This window comes from Pungitius pungitius, chromosome 12, assembly GCF_949316345.1.
Source record: "Pungitius pungitius chromosome 12, fPunPun2.1, whole genome shotgun sequence".
NCBI lineage: Eukaryota > Metazoa > Chordata > Actinopteri > Perciformes > Gasterosteidae > Pungitius > Pungitius pungitius.
Genome location: NC_084911.1, coordinates 17443222 through 17463932, shown reverse-complemented (window position 1 = coordinate 17463932; position 20711 = coordinate 17443222). Strand labels below are relative to the sequence as shown.

General features: G+C 44.8%; 1 protein-coding gene across 1 annotated transcript; it reads right to left on the bottom strand.

Annotated features, from left to right (window-relative positions):
• Positions 1-2799: 2799 nt before the first annotated feature.
• On the bottom strand, positions 2800-5265 carry LOC119199157 (gastrula zinc finger protein XlCGF17.1-like). Its single transcript, XM_062565923.1, has one exon. The coding sequence runs from the start codon at positions 5210-5212 to the stop codon at positions 4238-4240; it is 975 nt and encodes a 324-aa protein (XP_062421907.1). The 5' UTR covers positions 5213-5265; the 3' UTR covers positions 2800-4237.
• Between the last annotated feature and the right edge of the window lie 15446 nt (positions 5266-20711).

Below are 20711 nucleotides of genomic sequence, written 5' to 3'. Positions count from 1 at the left end.
AGACTCCAGTCTCCGCCCGTTCCGGCCCCAAGACTCCAGTCTCCGCCCGTTCCGGCCCCACGGCCCCCGACCATGACCCCTCCAGGCCCGTCCCCACGGCCCCCGACCATGACCCCTCCAGGCCCGTCCCCACGGCCCCCGACCATGACCCCTCCCTCCCACCCTCTTGGGACCGCCTGGAAGTCGGTCCTTGAAGGGGGGGTGGGGTCAGGGGTTGGGTCGGCGCCCCCGGCCACGACGACGACGCCGGAGCCGCACAGCTCGGCGCCCCACGCCACGACGACGCCGGAGCCGCACAGCTCTGCGCCCCACGCCACGACGACGCCGGAGCCGCACAGCTCTGCGCCCCACGCCACGACGACGCCGGAGCCGCACAGCTCTGCGCCCCACGCCACGACGACGCCGGAGCCGCACAGCTCTGCGCCCCACGCCACGACGACGCCGGAGCCGCACAGCTCGGCGCCCCACGCCACGACGACGCCGGAGCCGCACAGCTCGGCGCCCCCCGAGACCCTGAGGCCCGGCCGCCGACCCGGCAGACCCCCCGAGACCCTGAGGCCCGGCCGCCGACCCGGCAGACCCCCCGAGACCCTGAGGCCCGGCCGCCGACCCGGCAGACCCCCCGAGACCCTGAGGCCCGGCCGCCGACCCGGCAGACCCCCAGAGCACCCGAGGCCCGGCCGCCGACCCGGCAGACCCCCAGAGCACCCCACGCCCGGCCGCCGCCCCGGCAGGCCGCCGGACCATAGCTGTCGGGTCCCCACCCTCCCGCCCCTTGTCTGATTTTCATGGTTCTGCCCCCCTTTAGGACCGTCTGGAATTCGGTCCTTGAGGGGGGGGTTCTGTCACGGTTTGGGTCTGCTCTGTCTTATTTTGTAGTTTTCATGTCTCTGGTGTTCCTGGGTAACTTCACTTCCTGCCTTGTCCTGTCTTCCCTTGTGATTGTCTGCCGTGCCTGATCGTTTCCACCTGTGTTCAATCACCTGCACCTCCCTTGTGTATTTAAGCCCTGTGAGTCCCTTGTCTGGTGTGGCGTCATTACATGTCAGCGTTCATGTGTCAAGTAAGTCAAGTCTGTTTCGTGTTTTCAAGTCTTCAAGTCCAGGTCCCTGTTTTTGTCTGTTTTGTTTTCTCCTCCTTCCTCCCTTTTTTGGTTGGAGCGATTTTGATTTTGAGTTTTTGACAATTAAAGTCTTTTATTTTTCAACTCCGCATTTGAGTCCTCCCTCCTTGCCCTCGGACCCTGCGTCGTGACAATAATCTGCTCCCCATTCTGTTCCTGTTAAACATCTCATTATATTTATTACTTTCTTACACTCATCTTCTACATTTTTAATATGCTCTTTCCATGTCAACTTTGTGTCAAATTGTACTCCTAAAAAACTGAATGTTTTACCTCTCTCTAATTTACTTCCATATAGTTTAGCATTTATATTTTCCTTGATTTTCTTCCTTGTAAAAACATCACTTTAGTTTTCTCTACAGAAAATTTAACACCCCACTTTGTTCCCCACTTTTCAACCTGTTGGACCCCTTCTTGTATCTTTTTAACTATATAATCAATATTTCTTCCTTTTTTCCATATTGCCCCGTCATCCGCGAATAGCAATCTTCCCATATCCATTGGTATGTCTACATATATGTCATTAATCATGGTTCATACGTATGTGCGGTCGCTTCAAACGGGTGACAGGCTGGCCGGGTCTTCCCAGCCGTACCTTCCGCCGGTCGGATCGTCTGCGCCATCCCTCCCCAAGATTTTAGTGTGGACAGCCCACTAGATGACTGCCATTGTGAGACTAAAATAAAAGGTCCATACACATGCACAGTCGCGTCTGACAGACAGGCTTCCCCACCCTATGATTTTCTATCATGATGCTCTGGCCCATGTTCGATCAAAGTGGGCGGTATCTGGCCCAAACCTGAAATTAGTTTGATACCCCTGATCTAAAAGGTTTCTATTGCATGACATCTCATGTGTCTCTTCAAATGCCAACTATAAGTTAAACATTTACCACATTCTGAGCAGCTGAAAGGTTTCTGCCCTGTGTGACATCTCATGTGTATCTTCAGACTTCCATTTTGCTGCTGCTATCATCATCATCATTATTTTAAATATTATAATTACTTTTTATTGTTTCAATAATTTTTTAGGTCCTTGTACCCTTTTCAACACCTTTGAGTAGCTTGAATAGTTTCCTCTTTTACCTTCTGGATTTGCACAGCCCTCTTCCCGACTTTACATCCACTATATGTTACAGTATTATACCCACAATTACAACATTTATGCTGCACGTTATCCTGACAATCCTCAGCTCTATGATCCTCTCCACATTTGGGACAGCTCTGTTTCCCATTACAGGCTGCTGCTATGTGCCCATACCTCGGCCATTTGTAGCAGCGCAGTGGGGGAGGGATGTAGGGCTAAGACTGACATGCACTCCACACAGATAGGCCACCCGTCCTTATATATACACACAGTATATGTACATTAATTCCCCAAAACCACCCGTAACATTCACTTTACAGCGCGAGAATTACGTGTCCCTGTAAATTAGTACAGTATCATTTAAAATGTATCTACCTTCGTTGTGAGTTCTGCAGCACAGTGGGGTAACTCACGAAATGAATACAAATATTTTCGTTAAAACATTTCTGCGGTCTATAATTACCTCCTTTAGTCTTTTCCATATGTAACATGTGTGGGTTAGAAATGGCAAAAGACAACTGTCATTTTTTTTTTCAAACATTTATTCAATTCTGCAAAAGACAAAATAAATCCATTCATTGCCTTCATATCTTTTTTGCACCTGTGCTTGCTCAGCAATGTTTTCTACTTTTTGTTTCTCAACACACAAAGATGTATTAGTTCGATATATAAATATGTACGCAGCTCAATATGAGGATTGACTAGGAAAACTAAAGCCTAAAAAAAGTTTCCTAAAAAAACGTCAAAACAATATAAACAAGAGGAAGAACTCAATGCATGAAAAAGAGTAAGAGGCCTTCTGGTATTTTTCTGCACATTAAAAATGCAAAAGAGAATTTGGTTCACGGAAATTTATGCATTAATACATTGATAATATGACAGCTTGCAGTAACACAAATGGAACATAAAAATCAGTCATTGGACAGGACAATATAAGGTTGGGTAACGTTACAATGTTAACAGTGGGAAACATGCCTTAGAATAGGGGTTCTTAACCTTTTTGACAACAGGGCCCAAATGTACAAATATGCCCAGGCGCCCGTTCAAATACTACCACTATTTTATATTAACTAATTGATATAATTATAGGTTGGATTTGTATTCAATGACTAAATAAAATAAAAAAGCAAAAACCTGATACAGTGATCATCACAAGAACATTTATTTATTCTCTGTATGTAAACCTGCAAAAACAACACTAACACTTCATGGAACAGAAAAAGACAGCTTGCTATTAAGTAAGATTTAGAGTTGCAAGTCAGTGAGATGACGCCATCCGCTTATATTTTGATGGCTTCAATGCTTTGGTGGAGAGCGTTATGCTACGTTCACACCTAAAATGCCAAGGGGATTTTCGCCACTGTTTACTCACCCAACTAGTTATTTTGTTTCATTCATGTCCCACTTTATGTGCGCCTGGAAGGGGCGTGGCTTATCTCTGTTACTTGTCTCCGTAAAGACAGTTATAATAATTCTTTGCCCAGAGTAGAAATATTACAACTGCGGCCCACGGGTAAAAAGCCTCTAGGTGGTGCTCGCGGACCGATGGTTTAGAATCACTGCCTTAGATTACACCTTTCCAATGAATTAATAGCTTAGCATAGTTTATAGTTTGTGTGTGACTGACAAGAACATTTTGTTCTTGGAATATGAACTTCTGACCATCTTTTAGAAGATATTTCAATTAATTTCATTTTGTATATCACACGTGACATCCTGTGACCCAAAACCCTCGGGAGCATAGGAAAAACCAAACAAGAGTGTCGTTCCAATAAAAGAGTGTCGTCCCAATAAATCCCTGTGAGGAATTCTTAGATAGTTGGTTGTAATTGTGAACATGAAGAATAGCTTCAAATATGTGTCATTATAGCTTTGCGACGGATATTCAAAACTCATGTGGGAAACGGTAATGTAAATTAGGGAAAGACGTTAAAGGGGATTCTCATCTGAGTTTTCATGTGGACTTTTAGATTTACACAGCGTATGACATCTCATGTGTCTCTTCACATCTCTACATCTAGTGAAACATTAACCACACTCTGAGCAACTGAAAGGTTTCTCTCCTGTGTGACATCTCATGTGTCTCTTTAGATGATCACTTTTAGTGAAACATTTACCACAATCTGAGCAGCTGAAACGTTTCTCCCCTGTGTGCAATCTCATGTGTCTCTTTAGATTATCACTTTTAGTGAAACATTTACCACAATCTGAGCAGCTGAAACGTTTCTCCCCTGTGTGCAATCTCATGTGTCTCTTTAGATTATTACTTTTAGTGAAACCTTTCCCACAATCTGAGCAGCTGAAAGGTTTCTCCCCTGTGTGATATCTCATGTGTACATTTAGACTTCCCCTCTGGGTGAAACATTTACCACACTGTGAGCAGCTGAAAGGTTTCTCCCCTGTGTGAATTATCATGTGTGTCTTAAGACGTCCACTTACGGGGAAACATTTACCACACTCTGAGCAGCTGAAAGGTTTCTCCCCTGTGTGACATCTCATGTGTGTCTTTAGAATTCCATTTGTAGTGAAACCTTTACCACAATCTGAGCAGCTGAAAGGTTTCTCTCCTGTGTGACATCTCATGTGTCTCTTTAGATCTCCATTTGTAGTGAAACCTTTACCACAATCTGAGCAGCTGAAAGGTTTCTCCCCTGTGTGAATTATCATGTGTCTCTTAAGATGTCCACTTAAGGGGAAACATTTACCGCACTCTGAGCAACTGAAAGGTTTCTCTCCTGTGTGACATCTCATGTGACCCTTTAGATGATCACTTTGAGTGAAACATTTACCACAATCTGAGCAGCTGAAAGGTTTCTCTCCTGTGTGACGTCGCATGTGTTTCTTTAGATCTCCATTTGTAGTAAAACCTTTACCACAATCTGAGCAGCTGAAAGGTTTCTCCCCTGTGTGCAATCTCTCGTGTATTTTTAGATTTCTCTTTTGGGTGAAACATTTACCACACTGTGAGCAGCTGAAAGGTTTCTCTGATGTGTGGGTCATCATGTGTTTCCTCAGCTTCTGAATGCAACCAAATGTTTTCTTACAATCAGAACAGATCAAAGGTTTCTCACTTGTTCTACATCTAGAATCACTGACAAACTCTTCACCAGACAGAGCTTCTCTGGTCTCATTCCAATCACCACTGTCCTCAGTCTCAGAAGAGTCTCCAGTTTTCTTATCAGTATCTGGAGGACTGGCTGGACCCGAGTTGCGGTCTGGTTCTGGTCCTCCACAGTCCTCTCCATCACCTCCTGTCTCCATTTGTTCAGTTTTTCTGTGATTAGGTTGCGAGGAATGAGCTTCCACTTTAACATCTTCACTCTTCACAGGAGTGAATGACACAGTCATGTCAGCCTTCTCCAGCCCTTGAAACAACTCCTCTTTAATGTGGGGGGGCTCCGGATCTTCCTGCTGTTCTTCTTTAAGCACAAACCACTGATGGAGGTCTGTGGGTAATAATAAAATGCAAACAATATACTTGATTAACTAAAATATAAATTTTTACCATCAACTTAGCTAGTTCATTATTTCATGCTGTGACCAGGCTATTACTGTACAGGGGGGTTAGGATCCTCCTGTACCTCTTTAATATGGGGGGGCTCTGAATCCTCCCAATGTTCTTTAAGCACAAACAGCTGCTGTAGGTCTGTGGACAAACAATATAGTCTACTTGGCTAGTTCATCCTTTAAACGGACTATTACGTTTTAATGTCTTTGAGATAAAAAGTACATACTGAACAATTTGCTTATTGTATCTGTCTACTTTAACTTACATGTCCTAAACAGGTTAAGAAATTAAAGCCATTGAATGAAGTCACTATTTCTGGGTCCTTGGGTTCAGTAACCATTGACGCGTTGGCCTGCACAGGTCTCTCTGCGTACTAACATTTCAATAATGGTCTACGATCAGTTATGGAGAGCTTTCCGGTTATGACACGCAACTGAGGAGACGTGTGGAGCGAGGCTCCGGCAAAATGAATATATTGGTACCTTACTACCTAAAGCAAGATAGGATACACTTCATGCAATGTTGAAAGTCTAACTGGGACCCAGGCGACAGGGGATAGGGGAGATGTGTGTGTTCACACGCACAGGGTGTAGGCTACGCCTACTTAGGGGGCCTCAATTGGGAGAGGCCAGTGTTATTGTTTTTTTGATTATTTTGAAGGCACATTATTCACTCTATCACATGGCATGATTAAAGAATTGGGTGCAACTAAGCTTAATTTGCTGACTTTATCATGGTTGGTGACACCAAAATAAATGTTATTTCGTGGAATCTTAGGGGTCTCCGGGAGATATTGAAATTAAAAAAGTAATGTCGAGACTGAAGCAGCTAAAAAGACAGCTTTTATCCGAGAAACCCATCTGCTCCCCAATGAATACACTGAAAAAAAGGTGCCTGATCAGGTCATAGTTGCCTCATTGACCTCCCAAGCAAGAGGAGTAGGAATATTTATCCACCCATCTGTTCTAATACGAGTCCTCAACACTATACAAGATGCAGCAGGCAGATTTGTTATTGCACAGGATTCTTTATTAATCCAAGATCTAAATTTGGTGTGAATTTACGGTCCTAACAACGATGATGCAATTTTATAATAACCCGTTTCTAAGTAGGGTTGTCACAATACCAACATTATTACTTTGATAATACCTGACAAAAACTATGATACCCGATACGATACCACAAATAAAATACTGGAATATTTATTTATGATAGTTATAAATAAAACATCTGTAAGGTTCCCTTTTCATCAGCTTGTTCCTGCCCAGCTTTTTGAACACTTAACAAATGGCATTCATATTAGTATTAACCCACAGCAAGATATTTATAAAAACGACATGGTAAAATCATAGCATTGATTATACACGGCTATATGTGGGCCTATTGTCCGTATCTGACTATTCTGACTACAGTTATTTCCATAACTATGAATTACATCATTTTACAGATGTGTTTGAGGTGGAAGAAAATGGACACATAATTAAAGGGCAATTTCTATGGAAGTAAATCTGTGCCATCGGGGGTTGAAATAAAAAGGTGATTGAATTTCTAGCACTGAATATTTATGCATTGAAATTATGCATAAATTATTACCTAAATGTTTTTCAACATTAAAACAACGCAAAAAAATTCAACCTAAAAAAAAAAAAACGGTTGAAATATTCGGCCGCAAAAGAAATGGAGGTTACAATATTCAACCCAAGAACATTCAACCTAGATTCAAGATCAGAAGCGTGCGTGAAGCTAAAGGAGCGAGCACCCAAAACACCTTCGGCTTCGGATTGTAGCCATGTCCAATAATAACGGGGCTTTGTCTCAAGCAAAAAACAATCCCTGCTGGTTCATCACAGACCTCGCAGACGGTAAATGGAGCATCTGTGATGGTCCACCCACCCAGCCACTTTGTTTAAAGTATTAAAGTACCGGTTTAAAGTAAATAAAAATATTCAATATCATATCGTTTTCAACGTGAGGGTATCGCGGTACCTTTCTAGTACCGGTACACCGTGCAACATTAGTCCACGGGTAAGGTCAATCATACTTTGGGTTGCAAAATTCCGTGTCCATTCAAACTTTCCGCTGGAATTTACGGGAATTCTGGGGTAATTTAACTGTATTTACCTTTTCATAAGCAGACATGCAAGCAAACATTTCTAATACTTAAATAATAAATATTATTTAATAAATAAACTCAAATGTAATTTTAAAAATTACATTTGAGTTTATTTATATTTTGAGAGTAGAACTTTATTCTTAGGGTTAGTATTATATTTGTCTTTTTTTAAATATTTGAACCTAACTTTAAATCAGATAGAAGCCGAGTAACACTCTTCTGACACTGATCCTATTTCACTTGATCCTATTTCAGGTTGATCTCCTCTATCACCATGTAAATAGGAAAAACTACACAGTAATATTTTCGATCTGATTCAAAGAGTTCAAATAGTGAGAAAACACGAATATAATGGTATCTTTACTGACTCTGCCTTCAATTCTCTCAAAAACTACACAGTAATATTCGACGGTAACGTGTGTAACATTGTTAATATGGTTTAGGATAAATCCTGCTAAAATGGCTAAACTACGCCATCTACTGTTTTAATGTGGTACCTGAACGGACCAATGGGATTGTGGGAAAATCCTCCATTAAATTGAGGATTAAAAAGGAGGTAATGTTTTTTTTTTGTATGTCAGTGAACAATGTTTACTTTATGAACTTTAACAATTCATTTATGGTGTAGCCTTATTATTTTGGATGTTTGCTATCTTCGTTCATATTTGCCTTGTTATTTTTATTAATTAATGAGATGTTTTGTACATGTTTTAGTGTTTGTAATAATGTCGGGTTAGCTAGCTAACACCCGTTTTCTGTCGTCCTCCTAGACACGTGATCCCAATTCTATTTGTGTCCGCGGTTTCGTCAGGAGCTCCAGAAAGAAGAGATAGAGGACACCTCATAGGAGTTACATGTACATGAGCAGAGATGAGATCGACATGAACTAGGATCTAGAACTAGGAAAGCAGAGTGTTAGCCATCTCAGATATGATTTAAAGACTGTTCAAAGATTGAGACACTTCAAAGAGTGCCCTTTGGGGTCTACAAGTCCCTTTACTGCTTCATTTTGAAACGCAGTCCACATGACCGGAGTCATGTACCACACCTCATTACACGTTAGGGGGGTTGAAACGTTTCACTGATGTCAGTGTGAAGAGGGAGAGAACCAACCTGCTCTTTGGATGCGGACTTCAGGGTGAAAAACAGCGTGCAGATGTTTCTTCAGTCGCTCGTTGTCCTCTTTTATTCTAGAAGCTTCCTCCTCGTACTCTGCTATCGTTCTTTCAAACAGCCCAAATATCTCTTCAGCAGCCTCAGTGAGTCGCTGCTTCACTAAACATCTCAGCATTTGGGCTTTAGACATCTTCACTGAATCAGACACGTTTCCTCCAGATAAACTCCGTTAAACTCGGACTAGCGCGGTGTTGCTAACTTCCCTGCTTCCAGCTAGCATGCTAAGCTAACTCCGATAGTTTAGCAAAGAGGAAAGTGATCTCGAAAAAAGTTGAGCAGCTGAAAGTCCATCGGAGGTTTGTCCAGACGTCCAGAGACTCTGGTGGATCAGAACGGATGGAGATAACTGATACTTGATCAACGTAACAAAGACACTGTGCTGATTCTACGACCGATCGGCGCCATGTTGCTCTGAGACCAACATCCGGGTCGTCTGTAGCTATGACCATATAAGGCAGGGCCCCCCCAAACTTGTTCTTCTTCTGCTTCTTCTGGGTTTATCGGCAGCTTGCATCCTTTTGTGTTGCACTACCGCCATCTTCCGGATTTATTTCTCTGTTATTTTATATCCTTATTTCATATTCTTTTCACCAGACCTGTTCTTAATAAAACATTTAAAATAGTTTCTCTACATTGTTCATTCTCCCCACTCTCTAGTATTTCCTTCACTCCTATCCCTTTTATTCCAATCTTTCCTAACTCTTCCATCATCTTTTTCCTATGTCCTTCATATTGTTTACAATTCATTAACACATTCTCTATTGTTTCTGCAACCGGACAAAAACCACAAAAACCCGTAGGGTGCTTCCTTATAATATGAAGTGTGCTGTTCAAATCACTGTGACCTATCCTTAATCTGCTCATAACAATTTCTTGTCTTCTATTTCCTCCCCTTTTCTTCACAACCCCAATAATATTTTGAATAATATACAAATGTCTACCTTTATTTTCCCTATCCCACTGCTGTTTCCAATTTCTAATGGTTTCTTTCCACATTACACTCTTTCCTTCAGATTTTGACAGCTTAATACTTGCCTCAATCAGGAATCAGGAATCAGGAAACGTTTATTGCCATAGTATGTTGTACATACATGGAAATTGTCTTGGCGGAAGGTGCATGAAGACAGTACAATAAAGACAACATAGTGCAAATGAGATAAAAATAGAATAAAATAAAAGTATAATAAAATATAAAATATAAGCTATGGGTTAGTACGCTAAAAACTAAAGCTATGGGTTAGTAAGTTAGAGGAGATAAGATAAAATTAGGAATAAAAATAAGGATAAAGTGCACTAGCTAAACAAAGTGACGGGTGACAAATGAAAGTGACACAGTGATGATGAGCATGGGAGTCAGAGTCAGTCAGGGGGGGCCCGGGCTCTGTTGATGAGCCCGACTGCCGAAGGGAAGAAACTGCTCGTGTGGCGGGACTGGTAGTCCTGACGGACCTCAGCCTCCTGCCGGATGGAAGGGCCACAAACAGTTCATGTCCAGGGTGGGAGGGGTCGGCTGCAATCTTTCTGGCCCGCTTCAGAGTCCTGGCAGCGAACAAGTCCTGAAGAGACGGAAGATTGCAGCCAATCACCCTCTCCGCAGAGTGGATGACACGCTGCAGCCTGCCCTTGTCCTTGGCTGTGGCTGCAGCGTACTACACGGTGATGGAGGAGCAGAGGATGGACTCGATGATGGCTGTGTAGAAGTGCACCATCATCGTCTTTGGCAGGTTGTATTTCTTCAGCTGCCTCAGGAAGAACATCCTCTGCTGAGCCTTTTTGGTGATGGAGCTGATGTTCAGCTCCCACTTGAGGTCCTGGGTGATGATGGCGCCTAGGAAACGGAAGGAGTCTACAGTGGTGACGAGGGAGTCACCCAAGGTGAGGGGGGAAGGTGGGGCTGTGTTCTTCCTGAAGTCCACGACCATCTCCACTGTCTTCAGGGCGTTAAGCTCCAGGTTGTTCTCACTGCACCACGTCACCAGGTGGTCAGACTCCCACCTGTAGGCGGACTCGTCCCCACCAGAGATTAGTCCAATGAGGGTGGTGTCATCAGCAAACTTCAGGAGCTTGACGGTCTGGTGACTGGTGGTGCAGTTGTTGGTGTACAGGGAGAAGAGCAGAGGGGAAAGAACGCAGCCTTGGGGGGAACCGGTGCTGATGGACCGAGAGGCAGAGACGTGTTTCCCCAGCTTCACGTGCTGCTTCCTGTCGGACAGGAAGTCAGTGATCCACTTGCAGGTGGAGTCGGGCACGTGCAGCTGGGAGAGTTTGTCCTGCAGTAGAGACGGGATGATGGTATTGAAGGCAGAGCTGAAGTCCACAAACAGGATCCTGGCGTAGGTTCCTGGGGAGTCCAGATGCTGGAGGATGAAGTGGAGGGCCATGTTGACAGCATCGTCTACAGACCTGTTGGCTCTGTAGGCGAACTGCAGGGGGTCCAGGAGGGGGTCGGTAAGGGACTTTAGGTGGGACAGGACTAGCCGTTCAAAGGAATTCATGACTACAGAGGTCAGTGCGACGGGCCTGTAGTCATTCAGTCCTGTGATCCTGGGCTTCTTGGAAGAAGGGATGATGGTGGAGGCCTTGAAGCAGGCTGGGACGTGGCATGTCACCAAGGAGGTGTTGAAGATGGCGGTGAACACAGGAGACAGCTGGTCAGCACAATGCTTCAGGGTGTAGGGCGAGACTGAGTCCGGACCGGCTGCTTTCCGGGGGTTTTGTCTTTTGAAGAGCCGATTGACGTCACTCTCCAAGACAGAGAGGGGCAGTGGGGGAGGGGAGAGTAGTCCAGAGGTGTGAGCACCTGATGGGTCGGGGGAGGTGGTGGAGTTGTGGGGGATGGAGACAGGACATTGTCTTTCAAATCTGCAGTAGAACTCGTTCAGCTCATCTGCCAGGCGGAGGTCATTCATGGAGTGGGGGGGTTTCGGCTTGTAGTTCGTGAGGTGTTTAAAGCCTCTCCAAACCGAAGCAGAGTCGTTAGCTGAGAACTGATGTTGGAGTCTCTCAGAGTACAGTCGTTTAGCGTCTCTCACCGCCTTGCTAAACCTGTATTTAGACTCTGTGTACAGGTCTTTTTCCCCACTCCTAAATGCCTGATCCTTCTGCAGATGTAGTTTCCTGAGTTCCGCTGTGAACCAGGGTTTGTCGTTGTTATAACTCACCCTTGTGCATGATGGTACACAGATGTCCTCACAGAAGCCGATGTAGGAAGTTACAGCCTCTGTGAACTCATCCAGATTGTCAGAAGCAGTCCTGAAAACATCCCAGTCTGTGCAGTCAAAACACGCCCGAAGATCCTCTAGAGCCTCGCTGGTCCACTTCTTGGATTCCCTCACCACAGGTTTACAGAGCTTTAGTTTCTGCCTGTATGCAGGAATCAGGTGGACCATGACGTGGTCGGAGTGTCCCAGCGCAGCACGAGGGACGGCGTGATAAGCCCTGCTTGCTGTAGTGTAGCAGTGGTCCAGTGTGTTCTCCTCTCTGGTCGCGCATTTAATAAATTGTTTGAACTTCGGAAGTTCATGGCTGAGGTTTCCTTTGTTAAAGTCACCGAGGACAATAACCAAAGAGTCCGGGTTGGTCCGCTCCACAATATACTCTTTGTTGACAGCTTGTTTGGCCAGCTTGTCTACTCTCTCATTTCCCACAATACCAATATGAGCAGGAATCCAAGCCATTTGAATTTCGTAACTTTTTCCTTTTATTCTAGTATAGATTGTCAATACAGCATATAATAAATCCTGATGACACCCCAGTCATGAGACTGTATAAAGCTGACATTGAATCACTGCCAATTAAAGCTTTTTTTATTTTGTTTTCCTCAATCCATTCTAGTGCCATCAATATAGCATATAACTCAACTGCATACACACTCAGATCATTTGTGGTTCGTCTACTTATCTCACCTCTTTGATTCAAAATGTAAACTGCAGATCCGGTCTTTCCTGTTCCTGGATCCTTTCATCCATCTGTATAGATCTGAACATATTCTTTATATTTAACCTCTATATGTCTATAACATTCCGCTACCAAGTCAATATTCTTCCTTTCTTTTTTTCCCCAATTTAATTTAAAATCAACAGTCATTGTTTCTAACTTCCATACCGGTGTATCAGGCCATATTACAGTTGAGCAGAATTCCTTTTCATATACTCCCAATTCTCTAGCTGCTTGATCCCCTATCCACCCAAAACTGAACTTTTGTGCTCTCTCCCTTTCCCAATTAACTTGTAATATTCTTTTAGTTGGATGACTATCTCCATGTCCTTTTAGATTAACCCAATAATTTACCATCAATTGTTTTCGTCTTATGCTCAATGGCATTTCTCCCGCTTCCACCTGTAGAGCACACACTGGCGATGTCTTAACTGCTCCTAAACCTAATCTCAATGCTTTTGCCTGTATTACATCAAGCCTCCTATGTAACGTTTTGGTCCCTGATCCATACACCATACTTCCATAATCCATTCTTGGTCTTATTAACCTCACATATATGTATTTCAATGAGTTATAATCTGCTCCCCATTCTGTTCCTGTTAAACATCTCATTATATTTATTACTTTCTTACACTCATCTTCTACATTTTTAATATGCTCTTTCCATGTCAACTTTGTGTCAAATTGTACTCCTAAAAAACGGAATGTTTTACCTCTCTCTAAATGACTTCCATATAGTTTAACATTTATATTTTCCTTGATTTTCTTCCTTGAAAAAAACATCACTTTAGTTTTCTCTACAGAAAATTTATCAACCCACTTTGTTCCCCACTTTTCAAACTGTTGGACCCCTTCTTGTATCTTTTTAACTATATGTTCAATATTTCTTCCTTTTCTCCATATTGCCCCGTCATCCACGAATAGCGATCTTCCCATATCCATTGGTATGTCTACATATATGTCATTAATCATTATTGAAAACAATGTGGGACTTACAACACTCCCCTGAGGTGTTCCATTCTCTACACCCTGCTCCCTTGACAAGTCTTCCCCTACTTTAACCTGGATTGTTCTTCCTTCCAGGAAATCCTTAATCCAGTTCAGAAGATTTCCTCTAATTCTTATGTTATATAATTTAATCATTAATCCCTCTCTCCATAACATGTCATATGCTTTTTCTACATCGAAAAATACTGCTACTGTCATCTCTTTGTTTACTTGTGCTTTTCTTATGTTATCTTCTAAACACAGTATTGCATCCATAGTATTTCTACCTTTTCTAAACCCACTTTGACATTCAGCCATCATACTCCTTTTTTTCCATAATATACATTAGCCTCTCATTTATCATTCTTTCCATTAATTTACAACTATGAGAAGTCAGGGCAATAGGCCTATAGCTTGCTGGTTTACTAACGTCCTTCCCAGGTTTCCTTATGGGAACTATAATTGCCTCCTTCCAGCTCTTTGGCAATTTACCCTTCTCCCGTACGTTTTTATATAGCATCCACAATTTTTCTTTCCCCTTTTCACTTAACCGTTTCAACATGCTAAAACAAATGTCATCTTTTCCTGGTGCCGTCTTCCCAGTTTTGGCCATTGTCCTATTTAGTTCTCCCATATTAAATAATACATTTAGCTCATCATCTACTTTTCCCATCTCTGCAAGTGCCTCTACATTTTCGGATTTAGTTTTTTCTCTGCCTCTCTTCTCTTCCTCAGACATATTATTAGAGCTGTGCACCTCGGCAAATGTATTTGCCAACATTTCAGCTTTTTCTTTATTCGTCACTGCGATTTCATTTCCACTACTTAAAACTGGGTAATTCCATTCTCTTCTTTCACCACCCATCTTCTTTATCATTGTCCACACCTCTCCAATCTGAGTTGTACTCCCAATTGTACTACAATAATTCCTCCAATGCGTTCTTTTTGCATGCCTAATTGTTTTCCTTACTATTGCCTGAGCATACTTATATTAAATCATATGCATAAAATTATGTGTTCTTTTCATTACTTTAAATGTTTTATTTCTATTTCTAACTGCTTCTTTACATTCCTCATTCCACCATGGTACTATTTTCCTCTTCAGATTACCTTTACTTTTTGGAATTGTTTCCATTGCTGCCCTTATTATACCTTCTTTAATTTTACTTTCCAGTGTCTCTATATCATCATTATATTCAATCTGGTTCAGGTACCTGTCACTTTCCTCCTGGAATCTTTCCCAATTAGCCTTCTTAAAAAAACATCTTCCTCCTCTATTTCGTAAACTTTGAGATACTGCCATATTAACTTCACACATTACTGGATAGTGATCACTACCTATTGTTCCTTCTTTATAAACACTCTATTTACATATCGCTCCCATATTACTATATACCATTGTTAGATCCAGTGCAGATTCCTTCCCAGTCTTGACCTCTATCCTCGTTTTACTTCCATCATATAAACACACTTGTCACCACACACCTAGCCCTCATCGGGGCTACTGCCAGCCTCTCCTCTGGTTACCACCCCCAGACCAACGGCCAAGCTGAGAGGGCCAACCAAGACCTAGGGACTTCTCTCCGGTGCATGGTAGCCGCCTCCCCGACCACCTGGAGCCAGCAACTGATCTGGTCAGAGATGGCCAGGAACACCCTGCCCTGCACGTCCACCGGTCTCTCCCCGTTCGAGTGTTCCTTGGGGCACCAGCCCCCCTTGTTCCCGGACCAAGAGGTTGACGTGGGATTCCCCTCGGCCCAAGCCTTTGTCCGTCGCTGTAGGAGGGTCTGGGGGCGCGCCCGACCAACCGTCGATACCAAACCCAGGCCAACCGTCGTCGGACCCCCGCCCCTCGCTACCTTGTCGGCCAACGGGTCTGGTTGTCCACCAAGGACCTGCCCATCAAGGCCGATAATCGCAAGCTGGCTCACCGCTACATCGGTCCCTACCCTATCACGCGGGTGATCAATCCGGCGGCGGTCCGGCTCAGGCTTCCCTCTTCCCTTCGTATCCACCCCACTTTCCATGTTTCTCGCGTCAAACCTGTCTCTCACAGTCCTTTGTCTTCATCCCCCAGACCCGTTCCCGCCCCCCGGACCATAGACGGGCCGGGGTTTCCAGTACCTGGTTGACTGGCAGGGTTATGGCAGCGAGGCGCGCTGCTGGGTCCCGACCCGGCACATCCTGGACTCAACACTTATACAAGATTTCCATCGCCGCACTCCCGGTCAACCAGGCGCGGCACCCGGTAGGGCGCCCAGGGGTGCCCGTTGATGGGGGGGGTACTGTCACAGCCGGTGTCTCGTCAAGTGTTTGTCTCTACCACCTCCCAGGTGGTTCTCGTTCCCTAATTGCCTCCCCGGTGTATTTAACCTCTGTTCGTTTGTCGGCTCCCTGCCAGATCGTCTTGTGATTTTTCCAAGCCTTCCAGCGTTCCTGTCTCCCTGTCTTTCCCGGCCTGCCCTTCGTGCCTGACCCCCCGCCTGCCTGATTGCCTGCTGCCTGACCCCCGCCTGGCTGACTACGTCCGTCTCCGACCTGACCCCCGCCCGGCTGACTACGCCCGCCTCCTGCCTGACCCCCCCACCTGGCTGACTACATCCGTCTCCTGCCTGAACCCCGCCTGCCTGACCTTCCCGCATCGTGCCCCCGCTCAGGCCACGCTGCTCATAAATATTGCTATTGGGTCGTCTCCTGTCGGTGCCTGACAACACTACGTTTTTCTCATCCAATAGTTCTTCGATTACTTGTCCATTACTATCCATTTTCTCACTACCCACAATGTATTATGTGCATTGAAATCCCCACACCATACAATAGTATTTTTATCTTGTCCCTCTATTTCCTCTAAATTGATTAAGTCTAACTTCCTACATGGATTGTAAAAATTTATAATTTTAATGTTTTTCCTTTCCCCCCACGTTTCTACTACTACATACTCTTGCTCCTTACCTATACCTAACACCCTGTCAGGTTATCTCCAGCTCAAAATCCAAAGGACACGAGGACAACTCAAAGTTTCTGGCTCAATCACTTTTATTTGGTTTTTCTTTTGCCTTTGTCCATTGATTTGCCAGTTCAGAGTTAGGTTGTAAACCTTTAAAGACAAAGAACACAAGTTACCTTTCAAAATTAAACATTCACATTTAAACATTCTCAAATTAAGTTTTCAACTGGGTTTGTATCAAAATAACCACTTTAGATACTTTCAAATTTAATTAAATATTCTAGCAAATCCACTCATGCTTACCCATTGTTACGTTTTGGGGGTGTTTGTGTTGGTTTGTGTCCTGTTTCTCCAGGTACTGGAAATCTGCAGGTAAGATGGCTACCCTTCAACCAAGGTGCAGCCGATTGGATACGACCAAAGGGGACTCCTCCCCTTCATTATTGGATGCAGCTGGTGCAGGTCTATAAAGACCTGTCATTGTAGATCGTGAGGACAACGGAGAGGAGGGTTTTGCAGCTCTGATGGCAGAGCGCTTCTGGTGGATCGCTGGTGTCCTCGCTCATGGTTCTGTGTTTATTTCCGTCGTTGGGGTTTGTAAGAGAGAGAGTTTTTGTTTGTTAAAAGGTAGTCTCTGAGCGTGGGCTCTTTGGGTTAGTGTGTATGTTACATTTGTTGTGTATACTGTTTGTTATTTGAGTTACATTTTTTTCGTCCTGTGTTGCAGGGGGGGGAAGGGGTATTGTTAGGGAAGAGACCCATGGGTATACACAACCCGTAGCTGACTGCCTGTCTAGATACACTAGGCAAGACCTGGGCGGACCACTCCCTGTACTTTTGGTTAGCGGGCCTAATCCGTGCCCGAGGTAGAGTAAAGGGGGGGGGGGAATTAGGTCAGTTAGGGAAGTGTTCACCCTTTTTGTTTGTTTCTTTGCTTTGGTCTCGCCCAGCCCCTTTTCCCCTGAACATTTGTTTGGTTTTTCCTTGTAAGGAGAGAATAAACCTCCTATTTTGTTTGCACCGTTTGCCTATGTGTCCGTAGTAGTCACTCACACCACGACCCCACACCTCTGGTCGCCGCGGTCATCAGGGCTCATGTTTGCGGGGGTTGCGCTCCCTTATACCTAGACTAGGGGAGACGTAACACCCATGCTTTAAACATAAATCAGCGCTTTAAACAAAAGTAAATAAAATCTTACCAACCATTGGCGTCTTTGGACCGATCCGTAGAGTAACTTGGTCCCTACTCCGCTGTGGCTGTTTAAAAAGGGGAATGAGGACCTCTACACAGGTGCTCCACAATTACAGGGATTGCTGCTGGTGCACTCTGGGAAATGTAGTCCAGATTCAGCTCAACACACCCTATACGGAATCCCTTGCCTTATGAATGTAATACATCCCCCTCCACCACCATTTTCCCTGTCTTGTCTAACTGATATGTATCCATGTATTATAAACTCCAAATTTGGCTTTAACCAGGATTCCTGGACACATATTACATCTCGTTTTTCTTTTCTACTCCCAACAAACTCCTGCCCATTCGCGATCAAGCTTCTTGCATTCCAATGTAGGATTAACATTACTAAAATGGTTAGCCCACCCATTCTGTCTCTTGACTCGACTGTACACTAAGTTCATCCCTTACTTCTTCCTACTTTAATCCTGCCATATCTAAATGGGGTATTGCTGCTTTAACAATAATCTGAATTCTTTCCGTTTTAGACTTAACTTCAGCTGTAGCATTTATCACCCCTGCTAGGAATGTCACTATTTTCTTCTTCTCTTCCCATTTCTCCTTCTTTTCTTGATGATCTTCTCGTACTACACTTTTTTCAACTCCTTCGCTCTGATTCTTCTTTTCCTTTTCCACTCTTTTAACAGCTTCAGCATATGAAATGTTTCCCTGTGTTTTTATCTGTTGTACTTTAACTTCTTTCTTCATCACTTCACATCCCCAAAATGCCACACTATGATCCCCTCCACAGTTACAACACTTTGGTCTTACTTCTCCACACTTTCCATATTCATGATCCCCAGTGCATCTAGCACACCTTCTCTTTCCTTTACAGACATTAGCCATGTGCCCAACGTCTTGACAGTTATAGCATCTCAATGGTTTAGGCACATACTCCCTTATGCTGTATCTCATAAATCCATAGTATACCTCTTTTGATACATCCTTTGTTTCAAACTCAATCAACACAGACTCGGTTTCCATTTTTTCCATTCCCCTTGTCATTCTAACTGCACTTTTGACTGATCTATTCTTCAATTTCAGATTCTGTACCAACTCTTTCATATTTATAGTAAGTGGGATTCCATATATCACTCCCTTACTTCCTCCACTTCTTTTCTCCCCCACTCTTACTACTTTTTCAATTTTTACTTTTCCTATACACTTCATCTTCTTTGATTTTTCCATTTGCTCTTCATTATTACTTAATTACTATTATTATCCTACAAGTAGATTTCCATCTCCGAGGATCCTTGCATACTTCACCTCTCCTACTCCTACTTTCTCTTATTATCTTAGTTAACTTAAGTGGGTCCATTTTTTTAACTCCTTCTCCCTTAAGTCGTACCACTACATTAAGCATTCCTGCTTTAGGAGCTTTCCTTTTATCTTCTTCACTTTCCGTCCCATTTGAACTAGCACAATCTTTATTGTTCTTTCTTTTACGACTAACCTCCTTTTCCCTACGCACTTTCCCTACCTCCTCCCAATCACTTTCCCTCCTCCCATCACTTCCATTTTCCTCCATTCCACTAAAATCCATACTATCCTCCTCCTGTCTCCCCTGAAGCAGCTCCATTTAAGTTTTTTTTTTTTTTTAATTTTTATTATTTTAATTCAATCAGAGGCTGTGTGTGTGAGATAGTACCGCTACCGGACCTATACAGGCCGTCGGCCGATACTATCCCACCCCACTTCCTACTTGATTTAACTCACCCACACCGAACAAGTATAAACTTTGTGTTCCAGCCAGCAAATAGCTGCTTCCTTCCTCTCGCTGTTTTTTGCCTCAAAAACAGCCCGAACCGGGAACTCGCCACTTGCAACTTCTCGCTCCCGCTCCAACCTGGTTGGCAATCACGGGACAAGGCAGGAAGTGAAGTTAACCCAGGACCACAAGGAACATGAAACTTCAAACTAAGACAGGGAAAGAGACCAAACCGTGACAGAGTGGGGGCGGGGCCGGAGGGGTCACGGTCGGGGGCCGTGGGGACGGGGCTGGAGGGGTCACGGTCGGGGGCCGTGGGGACGGGGCCGGAACGGGCGGAGACTGGAGCCTTGGGGCCGGAACGGGCGGAGACTGGAGCCTGGGGGCCGGAACGGGCGGAGACTGGAGCCTTGGGGCCGGAACGGGCGGAGACGAGACTCTGGGGGCCGGAACGGGCGGAGACTTTGACTCTGGGGGCCGGAACGGGCGGAAACGAGACTCTGGGGGCCGGAACGGGCGGAGACGAGACTCTGGGGGCCGAAACGGGCGGAAGTCTTGGAGCTGGGGGCGTGGGTCTTGGAGCTGGGGGCGTGGGTCTTGGAGCTGGGGGCGTGGGTCTTGGAGCTGGGGGCGTGGGTCTTGGGGCCGGTTCGGGCGGAGACGGGTGTCGCTGGCGCCGTCGCTGCCGCCGAATGCGGAGGTCCAGGGCGCGGGGGTCGTACTTGGCCTGGAGGCGGGTGGCCAGCTCCAGCACCTGCTCCCAGCGTGCGCTGAGGACTGGGGGCTGGACGCTGGCCTCCATTGGCAAGGCCCAACCTGGGTCTGGAGAGAGGCGAGGGCGGTGACCGGGGCGCCGCCCGGAGCCTGCTGGCGAGCTGGGGTTGGCGTTGCGC

Coding starts and splice junctions, on each gene's coding strand:
- LOC119199157 (XM_062565923.1), bottom strand. CDS start 5,212: ATGATGACCCACACATCAGAGAAACCTTTCAGCTGCTCACAGTGTGGT.